We start from the raw sequence: 22,473 nt of genomic DNA, 5'->3' as shown, positions 1-22,473 counted from the left end.
AGTCTCTAGATGGTCCATCCTTTTGTCTCAGCTCCAAACTTTGTCTCTGTAACTCCTTCCATGGGTGTTTTGTTCCCAATTCTAAGAAGGAATTCAAAGTCTCTTAACTGTGGGCTCCACTAAAATATTTCCTTCCTTCAAGAGGGAAAAATATCAGGGCACAATCACAATCAAAAGCAAAAATTAAACTCCAACTGTCCAATGTCTAGGATCCAACTCACGATCTTCTGGGCTCCTCCAAGGGTGTGGGTCACTTCTTCAGCCCTGTCCTTTGTAGCGCACTGCTTGTCTTCTAGGTTCGAGCTACCTGTACTCCATCCACTGCTGCTGCCGTTCTTGGTGGTCATCTCATGGTACTGGCATCTCCAAACACTGCTGCCTTCCTCTGTAACTAGGCTTCACCAACAGCCCCTCATAGGCTCTCTTCATGGTGCCAAGCCTCAACTCCTTTGCATTGACCCCTTCTGTCCTGGGCCATCAATTGCAACTGAGGTTGCACCTTCACCAATGGCCTTCCATGGCCTCTCACAGTGCTAAGCCTCAGCTGCTCTGTGTGACCACTTCATGCCTTCAAAACCAGTACCACCTGGGTAACTCTTACACATTACTAAGTCCAGCCACAGCACAAGGTACAACCTTGGCTATCTCTGGAACACAGCCTCTTTGTGCTCTCAGAAACACTTCCCAGAAGTTTAAGTCATCTCAATGATACTGGTCTCTTCTTAATCACCGCTAATCTTAGTTCCAGCTAATCAGCATCAATAGTCCCAGTAATAAAAAGGTTTTTGCTTTAGTAGTTCTGGTATCTTGTTAATCACAGCTGATTTTTCATCCCCAGCTAACCAGAACCACAGAATCTTCACAATCAAAATAGCAATGGCCCTAAAAAACAGTCTTTAATCTTCCCTATGAAATTTCACAAGCCAGGCCTCCATCTTCTTCACTGTTCTCAACATTATCTTCCAAGCTCCTACACAACCTCCCACAGAGTTCTTAACACCGAATAGATATTCTAGCCCAAAGTTCCAAAGTCCTTCCACAGTCCTCCCCAAAACATGGTCAGGCTGTCACAGGAATATCCTACTATGCTGGTACCAATGAGTTTATTCTTTATTTATGCTTGTTTTATTCTTTCTTCTTTTCCCTCCTTCCCTCCCCTTTCCCTCCCCCATTCATTTCTTTCTCTCTCTTTCTTCTCTCCTCTCTCTCTCTCTCTGCTTTTTATGTTCAAATGCCCTCCATTGGATTTGAGCACTATTCCAGAGTCTTCCCAATATCTTCTCTCCTTATGTGCTTTTGTAATTGAGACGATGACATGGCAGCCCACGGTTGTAAATGAGTTGGCATAAGAAAGTGAATGTGCAGAATACTGGGTAAAACTGCCCAGGAAGTAGGAGGTGGCCACAAGATGGTGAGCAAGAGTCTGAAGGTCATGTGATTCATGAGCTCAAAATGGTTGAGTCTTCTAGAAAAGGCACTGAAAACTCCATGAGCTCTGGTTGTACGTCCTCTGGCAGAAGAAACACTTCTCCAAGAAGTAACTTCTACAGAGATACTTCTGTATTTTAGCTTTCTCTCTTCTTCTTGGAGAGACCACTCCACATTGATTATAGTGTTGGCAACACACTCCTCTCATGCTAAAGCCTGTGACTGAAGCCAGAGAAATAGGACTCCATCACCTGACACTGGGACTCGGGGACAGTGAGGCAAGAGCAGAAGAAAATGCATGCGGTGCGTTCAGACCAGTGTGGATCCTGACACGCATACCCACTAGTTTCTGCTCCCTGGCCCTCTGCTTCCTCCCTGGGAATTTCCTGTTTGTTGAGTCATGGTTCCTCAACATAATTTTCAGAACAGTCCTACTTGCTTAGGCTATCCAGAATGGACTGTTGTTGCTCTGAGTGGGATTTTTACGTTTCCTGTAAATGGGCTTCTACCTGTTTACCTGTGTTCTTCTGTATTTCTTTAAAGGCATTATTTATGTCCTTCTTAAAGTCCTCTATAATCATCATGAGATGTGATTTTAAATCAGAGTCTTGCTTTTCTGGTGTGTTAGAGTATTCAAGGCTCTCTGTGGTAGGAGAACTGGGTTCTGATGATGCCAACTGGTATACATGATGTGTCCGTTCCTCTGGAACATACAAAGCCTGTGGCATGTCTTTTGGCAGAACCAAAACTATCCCTGACAATTGTTTAAAAGTTAAACAGATGTTCAAAGGAGACCAAATGCTACAGATTTTGGATTTCCGTCAGCCAACCTGCTATTTGCATTTTAACATTTTATCACATTTGGGGTTTATAGGATCATTCTGCATAAGAAAAGCATAGGATGACAAACATATATTCATTCCTACTTTATAACTTGTTAAAATAATTGGGTAGCATAGCATCATATATTTTAAACCATAACCTCACTCAGTGAGTTCCTATTTGAAATCCATCTATTTATCCTGATGGTAAATACACTCCCCAAATGGTCAGGTATCTTCCTCCTCACTCACAACGGTCACTCTGAGTCAGTCTTTTTAGTCTCACACTGGTTTACGTGACGAACAAAACTGGCCTGAGCCCTGACCTCACAACACAGATTGTAATTTGATGAGGAAGATGAACGTGAATCAAATGATCCCATCATTAAATGGATAATATACATTATTTTTAAGCTTATGCGTAAGAGCAAGAGAAGACAATGAGCTAATGGTGAGTCGGGAAAAGATGAATGGAAAAGAGTGAGTGCTGAGATACACAATGATCCAAAGTATTATTTTTGAAGCTGGTAAAAGTCACAAATACAAGGTCTGGTGGTGTGAATAGGTATGGCCCCCCAGACTCCTGTGTTTGAATGCTTGGCCACAGAGAATGGCACTATTAAGAGGTGTGGCCTTTTGAAATAGGTGTGGCCTTGTTGGAGGAATTGTGCCACTGGGTAGGCAGGCTTTGAAGTCTACACTCAAGCTATACTAGATGTGGCACATAGTCTCTTCCTTGCTGCCTGCAGGTCAAGATGTAGAACTTTCAGCTCCTTCTCCAGCACCGGTCTGCCTACAGGCTGCCATGTGTCAGTCCTGCCATGATGACAATGGACTGAAGTTCGGAAACTGTAAGGCGGCCCCAATGAAATGCTTTCTTTTATGAGTTGCCTTGGTCACGGTGTCTCTTCACAACATTGTAACCCCAACTAAGACATAATGGGAATTTGAAAGTATCTCTACTAATAGATATGGCAAGTAGCAAGGTTCTGACATTGATAATGAACTCAAAACATATGAGAAGCTGGAAGAGGAATGACATTAAGCCATCATCCCTTGAATAATGAGATGAAGGTAGGCATGGGTTAAGAGTCTTACTGCATGAGTTCTGATGAGCTCTATTGGAGCTTTCAAGTTCATCTCAAGTGTAATAAGAAAATATATAAAAATAAAAACTTTGCCCAAAGAAATCAAAAATATTTTATATTATCTCAAAGGCATAAAGTCCTCATTTAGTAAAGACGACAGAATGGGGTCACGGCACAGGATGTAGTTGACTTTATTCCAAAGCCATCAGCTTGTTCTCGAAGCCTTTTGAGCACAGATGGTGATTTACTGTCCACGGACTCACCCTGCTATGAAGTAGCTACCGGTGACTGAAACAAAGACACAGGTGTCTTTCCCTTTCCCTGGACTCGGCCCCATGGCACCTGGTGACCCTGAGTTTTTCCCTGAAAGACCCTTTGCCCACTGTCTCATTGCTCTTACCCATGCTGACCTTATAGCCATGGAGGGCTCAGCAGGGCCCACTGATAACAGAAGACAAACCCCTCCGCATAAGGAACGCACTCACCAAACTCTTGCTTTCAATCACCAGGTGGAGGAGAATGATGAACAGAGCCGCCGTGTTCAGGGGATTCCCAAAGGTAAAGATGTCAATGTCAGAGCCCTGGTAGGTCTACAAGGAAAGCACAGCAGGTGGGCGTGAGGACTGCACACACTTGCCGGTGTAACGCCGTTTTATCTATGGCTCAAATGTGGCTTGAATATTCGCTGCAATAGTTCTACTAACTGGTGACTTAGGAAAAAAGACCATTTCCAGAAAAGAGACGGACTCTCCCAGAGAGGCTATCTATGTACACTGTGAACTTTTAGGTGGGATTCCTCTTCATTCTGAAGCACAATTCTGGAAGCATCTATTCATAGTTTGAGCTCCTCTAGGCACACAAACATATCAAATACATTCCACCTAATACACCATTGAAACAGCACTTACAACGCCCTAAGCTTATACTTCTAGGTAACACTGCCCTCCCCTACCTGTGCATCTTTCTTATGCCATTCCTCAAATGATACAATTCCCTGCTTTCTTAGTTCCCATTTCTGAGTGCACTTCCAGTTGCTTTGTACAAATTCCTCTTGGAGAGTAATATAGCCATATATTCAAGGGAACCTAATTCAAGTAATTTAATTTGAACAGGGTACAGAAACTGACAGCCTGGTGAGCAAGCATCATTGATTTTTACTCACAGGGCTGTGATCTGCCAACCTACTTCATGGTCACACACATGTTTCTTTCTGGAATAAGGTGCAGACAGTCACTTTGCAACCATGTCTGTTGTGCTCAGTGCCAGCGTAAATGTTTAAAATGAACTTTTCCATACTCTTTGCCTACTTCTGTTACTTTCTAACTTATTTGTAAAAAGTGGTTTCTATTAAATTTTGAAGATAGTCTGTATTTAAATTTAATATTCTATGTGTAACGCTGATTGAATTAGCCACCTAATAAAGCTCTTATATTTCTTATATTAAGTTTTGGGTAATTTATTTATATGGCCAGAATTTAAATTTTATTTAAGCCACTGGAAAAGAAAATCAGTAGACAGTTTAGTGTTAACAAGAGACCTAAGAGAACTCAACTGGGTACTTAATTAAATCCATGAGGCCACATATTGTGAGGGGTTAAAAGTCAGTCAACTGAGAGTCAACCAGAGACCAGAAGCAAAGTACATCGAAGCATCAATGACTCATTAGTGGCAAGCACACGGAGCAAACAATGACTTACAAAGTAAGGCACAAAGAAACAGACCAGGCTTTGATAAAAGGCATCCAACAAGGTGATCCAGAAGGTGAGGGGCAAGTATTCCTGAAGACGAAACACAAATCGGAGAGAGGTAAAAATTAACGAGGGTCAGAGCAAAGTAATCATCCATTCCTTCGTTCTCCATTCCATGACGCATGGTAGGAGAATGAAGGCAGCAAGTGAAGACATCTTCTCTGTTGTACCGGTATGGCTGGAAACGTAACAACCATAGAGGAATTCTGATCCATTAAAGAGTGGCTGGACCAAGCCGGGCGTGGTGGCGCATGCCTTTGATCCCAGCATTCGGGAGGCAGAGGCAGGTGGATTTCTGAGTTCGAGGCCAGCCTGGTCTACAAAGTGAGTTCCAGGACAGCCAGGGCTATACAGAGAAACCCTGTCTTGAAAAACCAGTGGCTGGACCAGTTTACAATGGCTGCAGGTTTCTTTTTCCTCCAATCCTCTCCAGCATGTCAGCTGTTTTGTTGCTCTTAGGCATTCTGCATTGGGTAAGATGTATGAAAACGTGTGGGTGCGTGCACACTCAAGTGTCTTTATATTTACATATAAATGTAACAATGGCAGCTAAAGAGAAAGAGGTCATGATTTTGAGAGGAGACAAGGTGAGATGGAAGCAGTTAGAAGAAAAGGGAGGAGAAAAAATGTAATTACATTTTTACTAAAAAAATAAAATAAGATGTACTTTATCATGATCAACAAGTGTGTACTCATGCATGTGTGTGTTTGTGTGTGTGTGTGTGTATGACCATGCATGTGTGTATGCATATGTGTGTTTGTTGCTTCTGCTTGGGACAGACTAAACTCCAGGCCACACATGCTAAGCATGCACTCTGCCACTGAGCTGTGTTCCTAAGCCCTTGTGGATCTATGAAATACTGAAAACAGGGATAACTAGTCGTAGTAACTTTCCATGCCTACTGATCAGAAAGCATTATTCTAAAACGTATCCAAACCCATCACCGATCTTTGCATATACTGTTACCCCACCCCCATTACCATCAGCTCTGTATCCTCAACACAGTCTCTCATGTTATAATGTGAAAACAAAATGTCCTCTGATCAGCTTATGTCTTCCAAGCTTGGTCCCAGCTGCAGGTACTGTTGAGAGCTTTGGGGACCTAAGAGTGAGGCAGAAATTGACCAGCCCAGCTCTGGCTTTGTCTGCCCAAGTGCTGAGTCTTTGAATTGCTCTACCCACCACCTTCAATCTTCCCTCCCCCTGTCCCTCCTAACATCACCAGCCACAAACAAAACAAAACAAAACAAAATGGAAAAGGGGGGAAAAAAGCCCTGTCATGTAAAATAAATCTTTCCTCACATAATAGGCTATGCCAAGTACTTGGTTATAATAATGAGAAAAGTGAAATGAAATAAAATACAGCTATAGAACTAAGCAGAAGGTTCTCAGAACAAGAAATAAAATGGCTAGTACATAATTTTTTTGTTTTTGTTTTTTTTGTTTTTCGAGACAGGATTTCTCTGTGTAGCCCTGGCTGTCCTGGAACTTACTCTGTAGACCAGGCTGGCCTCGAACTCAGAAATCTGCCTGCCTCTGCCTCCCAAGTGCTGGGATTAAAGGCGTGCGCCAGACGCCTGGTGGCTAGTAAATAATTTAAGAACATTCAACACCCTTTGGCTATCAGGGAAGTGCAGATTAAAACCAAATTATGATCCATTCCAGTCAGGATGGCCATGATCAGGAACACAAACGGCAACAAATGTCAGTACAGATGTGGGCAGAGGGGCATCTGTTACACTCACTAGCTCAGCATCAAGACCAGGTTACTAAAACCAGCACCTTATGCTTGTCTTGCACCACCTACAAAGTAGAGGCAGCCCTTGTCTTGAGGGATATTTGGGGGATTAAATTACATTAAGCACTTAGAAATGTCTTTTGTTGTGCAAATTTCTTGTTACAACCATGTTGGCCTTATTAATCTTGAGAAAGACGAATCAGAAACAAGAGTATTTGGACAGCCACCCTAGGTGATAGACTACCCTGTCTATTACCCATAATCCTTTAGGGGAGATATAAGGGAGCAGTAGATTCTGGGAAGCAGGAGAGGAGCCAGTGCTGAGTGGCTAGGACTTAGGGATCAGTGGACTGGAAATGGGAGCCTGTCAGGAGCCGCCTAGGCTAAGCTAAGGCTAGCAGGTGGCCTTCCAGGAGGTGGCTCACCATTTTTGTACGGTCTGCAATGGTGAGCTCTATGAGGCAAGGTCCCAAAGAGACTTCATCTCAGGATTGCTTCTTGTAGCTGATATGCCTTTCCTGTCATTACTAAATTAATATAATAATCCCTGGACATTAGTCCACTCTATTGAACAGATTTCTTGCAGATGAACATAAAGATGAACTTTCATGAATTAGTGCTGTTTAGATGAACTAAAGATTTTATATAAGTCCTGATTTGATCTTAGGAAGAAGGTTTTAAGAGATGGCTTTAGCTGTTCTGCTACAAAGATGTAATAAAGTTAGAATCAAGCATAGAATGTGTCCACTCCTCATAATAAGTAAAGGCTGCATAATAAGAAACACAATGAGCTCTCATAATTACACTAAAAAGAGATATAGACTTCAGACAAATTTGTGTTCAAGGAAAAGCATTTGGGTCCAAGGATGAAGCCACAGGTGTTCCCTATGATAAGACATGGTCATGAGAAACTGTTGCTTTGAACTTATACTGAGCTTACAGAATGAAACACTGCTTTGAACTTAATATCAACATCCTTCTGTAAGTCCCATTTTATGTAACATTTTATCTCTGAGGTAATTTTCTGAAGAACTTTTGTCTATAAAAGGCCAGAGAAAAGAACTAAAGATGATGGTTTGGCTTTGGGGGCTCTGCGCCATACACCCACCCACCCACTCATCCATCCATCCATTCATCCACTCATCCATCCATTCATCCATCCATCCATCCAAATGTAGTGATGTAGCCATTTTCCACTTCACCGGCTTGTGTATGTCTGTGTGAGTGACATCTTTCTTTTTCCTCTCTGGGGCAGAAGGAGTTAACCAGCCTGGCCAGTGAAGGGTTCTGGCTGCTTGGCCAGAGAAGGGAGTGCTAGCAATAAATCCTTTCCCTCCTCCCCTTCTGCTAGACAGCAAGAGTTAATTACCACAGACCAGCAGTGTTTGGCTTTCAGATAGCAAAGAGTTTAAGAAAGGTAAATATTACCATATTTCCAGGCTGACTCCCAGACCTGGAAACCCCATAGCTGCTGGGAAGTTCCCCAGAAGGAGCCACTCTGATCACTACTGTTTTGTGTGGATCTGGAGTCTGAAGGATTTAACTCGGGAACCAGAATGGGCTGGTTTCACAGCCTGGCTCTATCATCCACTAACGCTGCCAGTTTGGGGGGAAATTACTGACTACATTTAAGGAGCAGGCCCTCATTTTGGAATAGGAAAAGTACTGGCTTCGGTCTCAAAAGGTGTCTGTGTGAAGATAAACGAGGCCGAAAAAGGTTTCCTAGGGAGCCTAAGAGGTTGAGCAGTGGCGTTTAACAAAGGTCACCTGGCTTTAACAAGGTTTCAAACTCTGAATTTCTTCTTATAAGTACATAAGAACTTTAAAGACTTATGTTGATGTCACAGGCCACTGACTTAACATTTGCCATGTGTACAGAGCAGTGGTTCTCAACCTGGGGTGTGTGTGTGTGTGTCACATACCTGATATTATGTATATTAGATATTTACATTATAATTCATAACAGCAACAAAATTACAGTTATGAAGTAGCAACAAAATAGTTATAGTTGGGGGGGTCACTACAACATAAAGAACTGTATTACAAGGGACACAGAGCTAAGAAGGTATAGAGCATTGAAAGCAACCAGGCATGTTAAATACCCCTGAGTATCTTATAATATCCAGACCTAGCTGACCGGAAACATGCCGGCTTCAGCATGCTAGGCATCTGCTGATCCAGTGCTGCTTAAACACTTACCTCTGATCGCTGACCACTCCGGTAAAGTTCAGGCAGCTGCAGGAGGGTCTCTGCCGAAACATCTTTCTCCAAAACGCCATAAATGATGGGAGGGACAGATGTGAAGAGGAGATTGAAGAAGATCAGCACCCAGTAGTCTGTCATAGATGTTCCTGAAAACCCACAAAAGAACTGGTACCAGAAAAGGAGATTCACATAGGCCTGGGGACACAAAGAAAGATGTTCCGATCTTAGAGACATCCGTATGCATTCTGAACAGGCATCCTACATGCTTCGCTGCTGAGAGCCACACCTTCAGCCTTCTGCGGCTTTGTCCACAACCAGAGATGGAAGAATTCAGCTTGTTATGTAGTTCTCTAATTGTGTTTTGTCTCTAATGGATATCTTATTAAATTATACACATACACACACCAGTACTATGTGGTGCTGGCACGATTCTAAATGACTTACAAAGAATTCATTTAGTCTTCATAACAACTTAGGAACTATTGTTGCTCCCGTTTTATAGGTGATAAATGAAAGTATTTCTGAATCCTCAAAATATATACATGCGAATCTTAGCCTCCACTGCGATGGTGATAGAAGCAGAGGCCAGATGCTAAACTTATTTAGGTCGTCATTGTACAGCCTGTGGGGATGGGATTAACGTTTCTCTAAAATGCACCTCTGGTGGCTTTGCTCTACCCTGAGAGGATGTAGCCTGAAAGGCCCATTACCAAAGCCCAACCACACCCACTCTGATTTCAAACTTCTGGCTCTTAGACTGCGGGAGTTTTCCATTGCTATCATTGTGGTTCTTTGCCATTGTGTGCCGAATAATCTAAGCCGCTGAGACGCAAAGAGAATAAGACATTTGCACAAAGCTACCCAGCCATTTATTTGCCATACAAGTGGCAGAGTTGCAGATATTTTCACTCCAGATGAAGAGAACAAAGGTTGAACACCTGGCTCAGAGAAGACACGTCACACCGCCACACATGTATTTTTTCCCACCACCCTGCCCAGTAGTTACAAGGAAAGGTGCCAACAGAATAGGCAGCATTCAGTTATCTTGAGACTGAGGGTCCCAAAGCATGGGATTCTTGTGGTAATATTGGACGGTCTCTTTGGAAGAAGCACGAGGAAGTGGCTGCCCTGCAGGTTCATCTTTCCCCAGCATCGTATCTTAAACGAGACCAGCCCAGCAAAAACTCTGCTTTGAAAGACCCAAGAGCAAATGTAGTCTAAAGACCATAATGTAGCTAGTTACTTGTCCACCTCGAAGAATCAAATGAGTCAACATGAATGTGTAAGAAAGAAAACTGAAGTCCAGTATGCTGCTATGTGTCTGTAATCCCAGCACTCAGTATGCTGAGGCAGGAGGAATACTACAAGTTTGAGGTGTGCCTGGACTACATAGTGAATTCCAGGCCATCTTGGGCTCGACACTGCCTGAAAAAAAATAATTAAAGAAATAAAAGGAAGAAAAAGAGGAAGGAAAGAAGGAACAAAGGTATGTGTAATTTAAATGGAACACTAAAATTAGACACCAGGGTTTCCAAGCAATTTCTGATTATCCCAAGCAAGCAATAATAATACCATGATCACAAAATATCTACCAAGCATAAAGAGACTTTATGAGCTGAGTAGAAAAAAATCCTTGCAATTGGATTTTCCTCTCTTGCCCTCTTTGATATATTACAAGAGCCATTATTTTGGAGCCGTGGACTTGTTTATTTATTTACTCATTTATTTACTTATTTGCCTCCCCAAGTACCACAGAAGCAAACCTTTTCATTTCCTCCTGACAGCCTGAGCCATTTTGTAATCCTGCTTGTCACTATCTTTTTACGGAAGGTCAAAAGCTGGATTTGAAATGAACCCGTCAGGACTTAATGGAATGTAAACGCACAGCGAGCAGAGCGTGCCAGCAGATGGACGGGCCTGGCAATTGGTTGTCAATAGTTCAAACGTACACATTCCCAGATTATCTCTGGAGACACTTAGAACAGCTTCCGGCTGTCCTCCAGATACTAGCGAGCACAGCAAGTTAGCATCGTGGTACTCCTCTTCATCCCTGAGGCAACCAGCAGTAGAAGGTTGGATTGGTGGGGAAGGTGGCAAATTCTCAGCAGGTACTTACCACATTCTTGTAGAAAAAATAGAGAATCATGTTGGAGAGCCGGGTGTAACACCAGTGCCCGTGCACCAGGAGAAGCTTGCTGAGGTGTCTGAACTGAGAGATGGCAAAGTCACTGGCCATCACAGCCTGCAGAGGTGACAGAGAGGGAAGGCTATAGTGGGCAAAGGAACATGCTAGAACACACACTGCCTAGCAGGTGCAGTAAACCCAAATCTGTTAACTTACCTTCCAAGCAGATGCAGAAAGAGAGACTACATATACACATGTACATACATATATACATGCATAACACACACAGATAGGCACAGTCACATCTTCCTTGTCCTCATTCTTTCATGTCTCCTTCCCTTTCCCTTCCCCCAACCCCAGTCCTCTACATTCTTCATGTCATGTATTCAAATGCTAGTAGATTTCTCCCAGTGAGAATTTAACAAAGCCATCATATGCCTACAAAGTGAAATCTTGTAACGTCCATATGCTTTTAAAAAGGAGAACTCATGAACGCAGCAGAGACTAGCTAGAACCACATTGTAGTCACAAGCGACCGACGGTGGACTGGCTGAAGGTCCAGCCTCCTTTGCTTCCCACACCATAGCTTCATTGTCCCACTACAAATTTATCATGAAGAAGCTTTTCCTCTGTAGGCAGATTATGGTCATGGCACTTGGGTGTGTACTCACCTGCATGCCTTCTTGACCTGAGACACCGATCCCAATGTCAGCCACTTGTATCATGCTAACATCATTGGCACCGTCACCTTCACAAGGCAGAAGAAAACATGAGATGTGTGAGAGGAGTGAAACATTCAAACCCTAGTGGATATTCAAGGGAACAAGTTGGCCCTATGAGCTTTATCCCATGTTCCAGAGTTACTTAGAAACTAATTAAGAGAATTAAATGTAGCCTCTCCCTACCATCAGGAAAAATTCCAAGCTCAGTACTCTCTTCAAATCCTTCATGTTATGTATCTTAAGAGTCTATGGTTGTGATCAAACACCATAACAAAAAGAGCCACTTGAGGTGGAAAGGGCTTATTTCATCTCATGAATCATAATTTATGACCTAGGGAAGCGGGCAGGAACTCAAGGCTGGAACCTGGAAGGCAGAAACTGATGCAGAAACCATTGAGGAGTACTCCTCACCGGTTTCCTATCCCTAGTTTGCTTGGCCTGCTTTCTTATGCACACTAGGACTAGTATCCAGGGCAGCACTGCCCACATGCGCTGGGCCATCCCAAACCAATTACTAGTTAAGACAATGTCCCTACAGACTTGCCTACAGGCATGTGGATCCTGTAGTGGTTTGAATATGCTTGACCTAGGGAGTGGCACTATTGGAAGGTGTGGCCTTATTGGAGGAAGTGTGTCACTGTGGTGGTGGGCTTTTAGACTCTTCTCCTAGCCACATGGGAGCCAGTCTTGTCCTGTCTGCAATCGGATCAAGATGTAGAACTTGTAGCTCTTCCCGAGTAATGCCTGCCTGGACTCTTGTCATGTTCCCACCTATATGACAATGATCTGAACCTCTGAACCTATAAGCCAGTCCCAATTAAATGTTGTCCTTTATAGGAGTTGCCTTGGTCTTCTATCTTGGTAGCTGTTTACAGCAATAAAACCCTAACTACGATAGACAGAAGTTGATGCCTGGTACTGGGGTATTGCTGTGATGGGCCTGACTATATTTTTGTTTACAAGAATGTAGATTTGGGGACTTTGGATTTCCAAAGCGGAGGCATGCTTTAAGTGGGGCCTAATGGGCCATCCTAGTAAGAATATGGAAGAAATTGATGCTGAATGATTTGAACTGTGGGGCCCTGGCTTAAGAGCTCTCAGAAGAGAAGCATGTTACTATGTTCCTTAGAGACTGTTCTTGTGATATTTTGGTGAAGAACATGGCTGCCTTTTGCCCTTGTCTGAAAAGTCTGCCTGGGGCTAAAGTAAAAAGATTCAGATTAATTACATTGACAAAGGAAGTCTCAAAAAAAAAAAAAAAAAGCCTAATTTAGACTTTATCCTGTGGTACAGTCTTCTGAAGAGTGTTTTGATCAAGCAAAGCAAGCTTAAAAGGCTGAAGCAGCTGTTACTGCTCAGAGAACTGAATTTAAAATGGCAAATCTTTTCCTTATTTTTTTCAATAGCATTTGTTAACTGATAATCTCCACACTCACATTTAGTTCCTCATTCATTTGTGCGAGCTGTGTGCGCTATAAGAAAGATATCAGTTATAGATTCTGTGTTATAGCTATTGCCTGGGGTGATAAGGGGAAGCCTGGTAAAGAAATGTCACTCCGATATATGCATTGAAAGGATAAATGTTTTGTAGAACTAAATGTAACTTTCCTAAGGGTAGAACACCTGAGGCTTTCAGTTCCACAGTTCAATAGCTAACTCTAGGAAACTAAGTTGATGTGGGGTCTAAGATATAACCCACAGGATATTCTCATACTGTTCTCTGTGCTCCATCCCTAACATCAGGTTCACAGTGGGGATCAGAGAGGCAGGAGGGGAGGAAAGTCGTACATACAGAAGTAGAGGGGAGGGGAAAAAAGTGCAGCTCAAAAAGAAAATACAGAATTATAAGGAGATAGATAGATGGATGGATAGACAGACAGACAGACAGACAGACGGAAAGACAGATTCCACATATTATATACAGAAGGAAGGACAGGCAAAGGATCAGCCTCTGGGAACATACGAAGGAGAACACAGGGCAGGGTCCTCACCCTCGTACCTCTACTCACCAATGGCTAGGGTCATCACATGGAGATGGTTTCGAACCAATTTCACCACCTCACTTTTTTGAAGTGGGGTGGCTCGGCAGCAGATCACAGCTTGGCACCACGCAGTCAGCTCAAGGAACTGCCTTTGCAGACTCTCCTGCAGGGCAAACTCCAGGGTCTTCCCAGTGATAACAAGTCCCGCACGTCCCTGGCCCTGAGTGTCAGGGGGCTGAGGAAAGTTCTTTCTTGATGATGCCAGCTCCGGAGACACTTGAGCTCTCTTCTGAAGTTCTTCCAAAATTGCACTCATCAGCATCCCACAGGCATCCTTGAACAAAGATGTAGAGACAGTTAACCTCAGGGCACCTCTGGAGAGCTGGCTCAATTTTTCATTCTCCTTCTTTCGCAATTGCTGGATCACAGCTGCCTTGGGTAGTGAACCATAGGCTACTGTCAAAGAGCCCACTTCATATCTTTTCAATTTTGCAGCTCTCTTGTGGGCTTCTGTGAACTTGAGGCCAGGTAAGAAGGAAGCACCGCAGACACAGTTTTTACAGGTAAAATGTCTACCGGGGATGCAAAATTCCATCATATCAGCTGTATCTCTTCCCCAGAAGTGGATCTCGAGAGTCCTCAGGTCTCAGGCCACCAACTACTAGTCGTTTGGCATTAAGCAAACACATCACCTCCCTCATCTGCAAAAGGCACACATTGCCTCCATCCTAACATTGCTTCAAGTACTGACCAACTGATATATACAGATGTTTTAGGCAGTGACTAACGTTTGCATCTTCTTTTTACTTGACACATTAATCCTCTAAGAATCATTTGCTAAGGAAGTATATGAGAAAATATTCTGGGCTTGGGACATCTGTCCTCACAGAGCTTGTACTCTGGTCAGGATGGTCTTAGTGGCATTTATCACATCAGCTTCGTATACATCTGTAGCACCTGACTGACACAGGAAATGCTTTAATGGTAGTTATCCCTTCTAATCTGTTTGGGTTTGGTTCTTGATGTTTTAGAGACTGTACCTCTGGCCTAACGTCTGCTAAGCGTGTACTCTGAATGAGTTACACCCTCAGTTCTCTAAGTCACTTTTCAATCCTTGTAGTGAATAAAGAAAAAAGGCACTTCCTGGCTAGAGACAGTTCATCAGCACAGTGCTCTTGCAGAAGATCGGAGTTCAGCTCCCAGGACTCACTAGAGCAGAGGTCCCTAACCTCTGAGTCATGACCCCCTGGTGGCATCTAAGGACCCTTTCACAGGGGTAGCTTAACACCATCAGAAAACAGACATTTTAAATTACAATTCATTAAAGTAGCAACATTACAGTTATAAAGATGAAATAAAAATAATTTTATGGTTGGGGTCACCACAATATGAGGAACTGTATTAAAGGGTCACAGCCTTAGGAAGATTGAGAACAGCTGTTCTGGAAGCTCACAAACACCTATAACTTAGGTTTTAGTGGGATCCAACATGTTCTTCTGGATTCTGGGACCACTCTAGATTCTGCACTCACATATGCATGAACCCATGCCCTCAAGAGCACATACGGGCACTCAACATCAAATATTTGCTGAGTGGAGTCTACTCAGGATGACTAACAAACAATACACTTACTCAGGAAGTACTACATCAAATGATCATTACGTCTAGATCTGAGATCTAGAAATGGAAGACTTGAACTTATCTTGAAATAGCTTACTGATACAAGAACATCCATGAGTGATTTTTAAAGTGATTTTTTTTTAAGTGCTGATTTACCAAGCATTTCTTAACCCACAATAAAATACAAGGGATAAAGAAAAAGTTGGAACAGATACAAAAGCATGATGCTTTTAAAGACTTAATGATCATATTATGCATAATTATCATGAGTGAGTTTGCACAGTGCTGGGGCCTTTAAGAGGTAGAGCCCTGTGGATGGTCATGGGTCATGACCGTCCACATGAAGGGTGCTGGTCTTTCACAATGAGTTAGTCTACTAGAAACAGACTAGTTCCAGGAAGATGGGGAAAGAAGCTAGCATGGCCCTGCCTTACCCTTGTGGTTCCTCTCCTCCCAGAGAGCTTTCCATCACTCACCATCTGTACACATATGTCCACGTGTGGGAAGCCACATGTGCCGTTGCAGAGTGGCACAGGCTTCTGCTGGCCACCATGCATAAGTTTGGGCAAACGACCAATGCTTACTTATGCAGTAAAGTTTTTTGCCAAAACACTGCCTGGCCCGGGCATGATAATGAGGCTCTGCAAAGTACTGAGAGAATAACCAATCAGATGTGAGACATGCAAATGAGGTATGATAATGAGGTACTGAGAGAATAATCAATCAGATGTGAGACATGCAAATAAGGTATGTTAATGAGGTGCTGTGAGATACTGAGAGAGAGAGTAGCCAATCAGATGAGGAACATGCAAATGAGGCATAGTGCATAACCAATCGGGTGTGAGACACGCCTCTCCTAGGCCTATATAAGCAGCACCAGTTCTGGGCTCAGGGTCTCTTTGCCTCTACAATCAAGCTCTCCCAATAAACGTGTGCANAAGGATCCTGTTGCAGCGTCGTTCTTGCTGGTCTAGTCGGACGCGCGCAAGACCCACGGAATGCTCTCCACCATGGGACACCCAGCAGAAGCTATAGCTGGCACCATGCTTGTGAGCTTTCAAACTGCGGGCTATATACACCTCTTGTCTTCTATGCAGTCCTCAGCTCACAGAGTTTGTTATAGTACCTCAGAATAGAGAAAAGTCCAGATCCAGCTATACGATGGAGCTACCCAACTACCCTAACTTTAGCACAAATTTGGTCCCATGTACCTCTAAAGTAATGGTAGGAAAAGTCACATACACTTATTACAGACCCAAAATACAGTAGGAAAACTACTTATACAAATGTTTTTGAGTTTGATGAAATTAATATGGCATAATTTAGAAATCAGAATACTTCCTAGTCTTTGAAAGTCAGAATATTCCATAGGACGTGATGTTTATAGTGGAACATAATATATTAATATAAAATTCTTGGTAGCATTGACACTGTATGGTAGCTTACAGTCTGGATAGGTAGTCTTCCTAATACAGTTGCGAGTCACTTGCAGCTTCATGAGTACACAAAGATGTTTAATATTTAGCAGGATGCACATATACACATGTACACATACATATACAAATGCACACACACATATGTTCATGCACATATACACACACATACATTCATGCACATATACACACACATACAGTCTTAACTATTCATGACTTCTAGATTTGTGAGTTCAGGTACTTGTTACCATTTATTTTTAATCTAAACTCTCAGGATTTTAGAGTCCTATACTGACAGGAAAAGTGATATCTGGGTCACGTGTTATATGTTCTCCAGCAGAAGCTGAACACATTGGTAATTTATTATTTTATTATTAGTATTATTAGTATTATTACTATAGTTTTTGAGATAGAATTTTTCTATGTAGCTCTGGCTGTCCGTGAACTCATTCTGCCTCCCAAATGCTGAGATTCTGATGGGTGGCACTGCTTTTTCTCATCATTCTCCTTTTGGCTGAGGCTTTGTTGGCTATAAGAACTGACTCCTAACTACAGTGTTCCTAGTGTTTCTAAATACTCAATGGCAACAACGTACAGTACTGAGAACTTGCTGGTAAGTACACTCTTTTCAGGTAGGAATTGGAGTGAGGCTGCCCATGCACTTAATGTGAATGGATTCACAATTAATATTAACTAAGTTATCATGAGAGAAAGACACAATGTTATGTGTTGATGAGTTGGCACCATATTGTGACTCCAGGCCAACACGAAGTAAACTGTGAATCTCCCTGAGGACAGCAGTCACTATTCACTAACTCGGGTTCAAGGTAACGCTATAAATGTAACTCCATCCACTGTAGAGAGTGGTTGTTTATATATAATCTGTCAATCACAGTGTAATATAGAAATATCTTAAAGTAGGAGATACCAACTTCAACGTTTGTTATTTAACACTCAACAAGAAATCACAATATTTTGGTGTCTTTCTCTATAAAGTGAGTTGTACTTGTTCAATTGTTCAATGAGCTCATGCATGGAAAGTCTTTTAGTTCTAAAAAAGGTTATAAATACTGAGTTATTATTTTTAGGAGAAAATTTCTATAAGCACACAACTTAAACTGAACGAGCTGTGTCTATATGTCTGAGCTGTCTGTCTGTCTGAACAACCAATGTTAGGATTTAATAATGTGAACACTACAGAAAAAAACCTTCCTATGGATGGAAATGATGAAGGCTTCTAAGTGGATACAGTTTTGCCAGTAGTGGAGTTCATAGAAATTTGTAAAGTTTCTACACATGACTCTAGATATCCCATAATCCACACAGGACAGCTTGGGCTTTGTGATCTGAGTTCTTTTTGGTTTTTAGGGACTCCTGAGGAATTGAGACTGGGAAAGGGATATTTACAGAGTAGTTACTGAACCAAGATTCACAAAATGAAATTAAATATCCCTATTGTCTTGAACTGTATAGAAAATTCACATGAATGAAGTTAGCAATAGCAGCTAATATCAACTAGATATGCACTAGTTACTTTATTTTTTTAAGATTTATTTATTTATTATATGTAAGTACACTGTACCTGTCTTCAGACACTCCAGACCAGGGCATCCAATCTCATCACAGATGATTGTGAGCCACCATGTGGTTGCTGGGACTTGAACTCAGGACCTTTGGAAGAGCAGTCAGTGCTCTTAACCGCTGAGCCATCTCTCCAGTCCTGCACTAATTACTTCTTAAACTGGTAGTTTTAAATGTCTTCCAACATAAATTGTATATATATATATATATATATATATGTATATATTTTATAATCATGATAATTTTTAACTAATCAGTAAAGCCTCTAAGTTAATAAAAAAATATTTACTATGTTTCTAAAACCAAAATCTAGAAGAAAGGGTTTTACATGCTTTTATCATAAAGAAATGAGAAATGAGTCTGGATGTAGTGGCGAAGGCCTTTAATCTGGAGTCAAAGGCAGATGGATCTCCATGAGTTTGAGGCCAGCTTGATCTACAGAGCTAGTCCCAGGACAGCCAGGGCTACACAGAGAAATTCTATCTCCCTATCTCAAAACAAAACAAAAATCCAAACCAAACCAAAACAACAACAAAAACAGACACAGTGAGTGATGAGAAATGAGGAGGTTAATTTGTTAGATTTGACTTACATGTCATGGGATGTAAAGATGCATTGAAACATCACATGACACCACACTAATATCATTTTTATTTTCATGTATCAGCTGAAAGCAAGTTTAGTTGAGCTGGGGAGTCAGCTCAGTTGGCAAAGTGTTTTCGAGTTTGAGGACATGAGTTCAGCGCCCAGAAGCTGGGGGTGGGGGGGTGGGGGGCTCAGGCTGAGCATAGTGGTCCTGCTGGCAAACCCAGCAACTGGGAGGCAGACACAGATGGAAACCAGCAGATCCTTGGACCTTGCTGGCAGACCAATGTAGTCCTATCAGCAAGTCCCAAGGCAATGGGAGACCCCGATACAGACAGAAAAAAAAATTAAAAAAAAATAGTCCCTGAGGACCAACACTAGAAATTGAACTCTGACCTTTACATGTACGTGCACACTCATGTATTCACACACACACACACACACACACACACACACATACACACATACACACATACTTACACACATGCACATACACACATACTTACACACATACACACACATACTTATACACATACACACATACTTACACACATACACACATACTTACACACATACACATACACACATACTTACACACATACACACACATACACACATACTTACACACATACACACACACTTACACACATACACACATACTTACACACATACACACATACTTACACACATACACATCCACACATACCTACACACATACACATTCACACATATACACACAGATGTTTAAATTTTTTTAAAAGGGAAACTGGTACAGAATATCAGAAGCTTAATGGCATGCCAGTGTGAGCACTAGCTGACTGACCAACTTATAGCTATATTCATTATTTCCTAGATATAAAACACTCTGTCTCACTCTTGGCAGCACTGATACTTGAACTATTAAAAAAAAAAAATCATTGTGTATGGTGCTGTTCTGGGAAGTACAAGACACTTGGCGGTTACCATTGACCTTTGATTACTATAAACCAGTAGCATCCATTCTACCCCAAATGTGCCAACTAAAAATACCTCCAGGTCCTACCAAGTGTCCCCTTTGAAGCCAAGCTCCCTTTGGTAGCACAGAGTGATTGACACATCTGACCTGAGCGATGCTCTGCCCCACTTCTCATGATGACAGGGATCACCATGTCTGTTCTCACAGACACAGGATGCACTTCTCCTGACAAATGCGTGGAGCCCCAGGCCCATGAAGCATGCAACATTGTGCTTGGTTTCCCATTATGCAGACTTGGAGTCATCTGGAAGGATGCCTGGCCCGTCAATAGGCTTTCTTTGAGGGCACGATTTTACTATTTTATCTTTTCTAAAAGGGCTTCCACATGGTTTGAATGTTTAATAACATGTATGTGTGGTCAACTTGGTTCCAGGAATTGAACCCTGGTTGGCGGCAGCCTTTCAACAACACTAATTACTTTTCTGTTGTTGTTGTTGTTTGCTCACCAAATCTCTCAATAGAAATTGAGGCATTTAGCATTTTTTTAGGTGCTGCTGACCATCTGCAAGAGGAAGCCCCCAACTCTGCAGAAGCCCTTCACTAAACAAATGCCGAGAGAAGACATTTCCTCAGCTTTGCTCATAACCACCTCTGGGCAAGGGTGTTACCATCTATGACAGGCAAGGAAGAAGAAGCCGCACGGGGCAAGTAACTCTCCAAGGACACTTACTTGGTCAGGAGTGGTAAATATTTCACGTGACACGTAACTTATTCAAATGTCCACCCTGATGCTTAATGGGTGTGTGTGTACGGGGCTGGGGGGGGGGTGGTTCAAAATCTTTTCAAGTCACTCTGCTTGCGTTAACAACTCCATCCCCTTTATTTCTACAAATGTTAGATGCTCTTAGGAGCACTTTCTAAATGTACCACTAGAGGGCAGGATTGTGCTGAGAGCCTAATTTTAACATTTATCATTTAAAAAAAAAAAAAAAAAAAAAAAAAACTACTTCCCTTCAACTTAAAAGGGAAGTAGGCTCCAGTCTCAAGGTTTCACATGTATACTCATTTTTGTCTGTTTTGACAAATCCCTAGTCATACAGTCAGGGGGTGAGAAGTTAAAAAAAGGAAGTTTATCTTAATGCTTGTATTCATCCATGATGCCTCTGAATCAGGCCTTTAGAACCTCTATGGCATCCTCCCAGATACGAGCCAGGTCACTCAGCGGCACAACATCAAGAAGCTACAGACGATCGGCCTTTCTTTTTCCTTCCCTCCATCCATCTCCTAATGGCCTCTGGGCTTGGAGTTTAAGGAGAACATTTGGCTCATCACGCATACCTGACTCTGTGTATTGAGGATGAAGAGCTTGTCATCTGGCTCCAGGAGTTTGCATGCATAAGCTATGTTGACAGCTGTCTCCTGCTTGTCCCCTGTCAGCATCCAGATCTTGATGCCAGCTTGGTGAAGGGCTTCTATAGACTCAGGGACCCCCTCCTGCAGACGATCTTCAATGCCAGTAGCACCTGGAAAGCAATCGAAATGAAAAACAAGGTTTGCCAGAAACCGGAGCCAGCGAGAATTCACTTGGTCGTTAAATGAAACCTCTCCATGGGCCATTCAGTCCTGACCTATAGAAACTGCAGACCAGACATACAGTATAAAGAACCATGGAGTTCACCAAACACACATTCTCGTTTTGGCTACTGCTCTTATCAACAAATTCAAAGACTGGTTCACGTATTCAGGTCCACAGCCTTGTACTGAATTTTACTGTTCTATGAAACTCCCAGGGTTAAGGGCAGGCTCTTAAAAGAACATTTGGCCATAAGATACAGTGTCCTTTAGGGATGCTCTTTCATAGTGTCAGTCCATAATGTCCTAGTCTGGATGCAGCCAGATGTTCTTTAGAATCAAGTTTCCCCACCGGTAATGCGGCAATACATTTTCCATTTTGTAATACCCGTTAGTCACGCAGATTTATACTTCCATAGAAAAACTTGCAGATTTTCATGCTAATTCGGGTATTAATACTAAAAATAGTGTTACCTCAAATCAGGTTTGACTTTGCTGCCAAATGAATTTAGGCACTAAGCCCGCAGAGCCTCCTTTCCTTTGGAAATGCAGGTGAAGAGGCATGCGTGTAAGCTGTTTACACCGTCATAATTCGGAAATGTTTAGTACGTAAAAGGGAGCACGGCTATTGTACTTGACAGATAGTAAATGAGACTGTTCTCCCCGTAAAGGAAGGAATGGAACTCAGAGGCAGCGCTCTTGGTGTAGTTAGGGATGCTTCAATCAGAATCCACATCTCCGTATGCCAAGGCACTTCTTCTGAACTTGACAGCTCCTCCAAATCCCTTAGGAGGCTTTCAGGAAGAACTCCAATGTCAAGGTAACGCACAAGACCAACAGTCCTGCAGTTCCTGGGGACATGGTTCTGC

General features: G+C 42.4%; 1 protein-coding gene across 2 annotated transcripts in view; it reads right to left on the bottom strand.

The window, feature by feature from the left end:
- Window positions 1-22,473, bottom strand: part of Atp10d (ATPase phospholipid transporting 10D (putative)) — a 95,514-nt gene that overhangs the window by 4,670 nt on the left and 68,371 nt on the right. Inside the window, exons 15-21 of one of the 2 annotated variants that reach the window (XM_021162656.1) lie at window positions 21,371-21,555; window positions 13,886-14,192; window positions 11,826-11,902; window positions 11,146-11,271; window positions 9,024-9,224; window positions 5,035-5,115; window positions 3,823-3,927 (exon numbers count right to left, since the gene is read on the bottom strand). In XM_021162656.1, coding sequence (XP_021018315.1) covers window positions 3,823-3,927; window positions 5,035-5,115; window positions 9,024-9,224; window positions 11,146-11,271; window positions 11,826-11,902; window positions 13,886-14,192; window positions 21,371-21,555 — 1,082 coding nt within the window. The remainder of the gene's footprint in view (window positions 1-3,822; window positions 3,928-5,034; window positions 5,116-9,023; window positions 9,225-11,145; window positions 11,272-11,825; window positions 11,903-13,885; window positions 14,193-21,370; window positions 21,556-22,473) is intronic. The other variant, XM_029477564.1, reaches the window with a different exon arrangement.

The sequence above is a fragment of the Mus caroli genome, chromosome 5 (assembly GCF_900094665.2).
Source record: "Mus caroli chromosome 5, CAROLI_EIJ_v1.1, whole genome shotgun sequence".
In the NCBI taxonomy this organism is placed as follows: domain Eukaryota; kingdom Metazoa; phylum Chordata; class Mammalia; order Rodentia; family Muridae; genus Mus; species Mus caroli.
The sequence above is the reverse complement of the archived record's forward strand: the minus strand, read 5'-3'. Positions and strand labels throughout refer to the sequence as shown.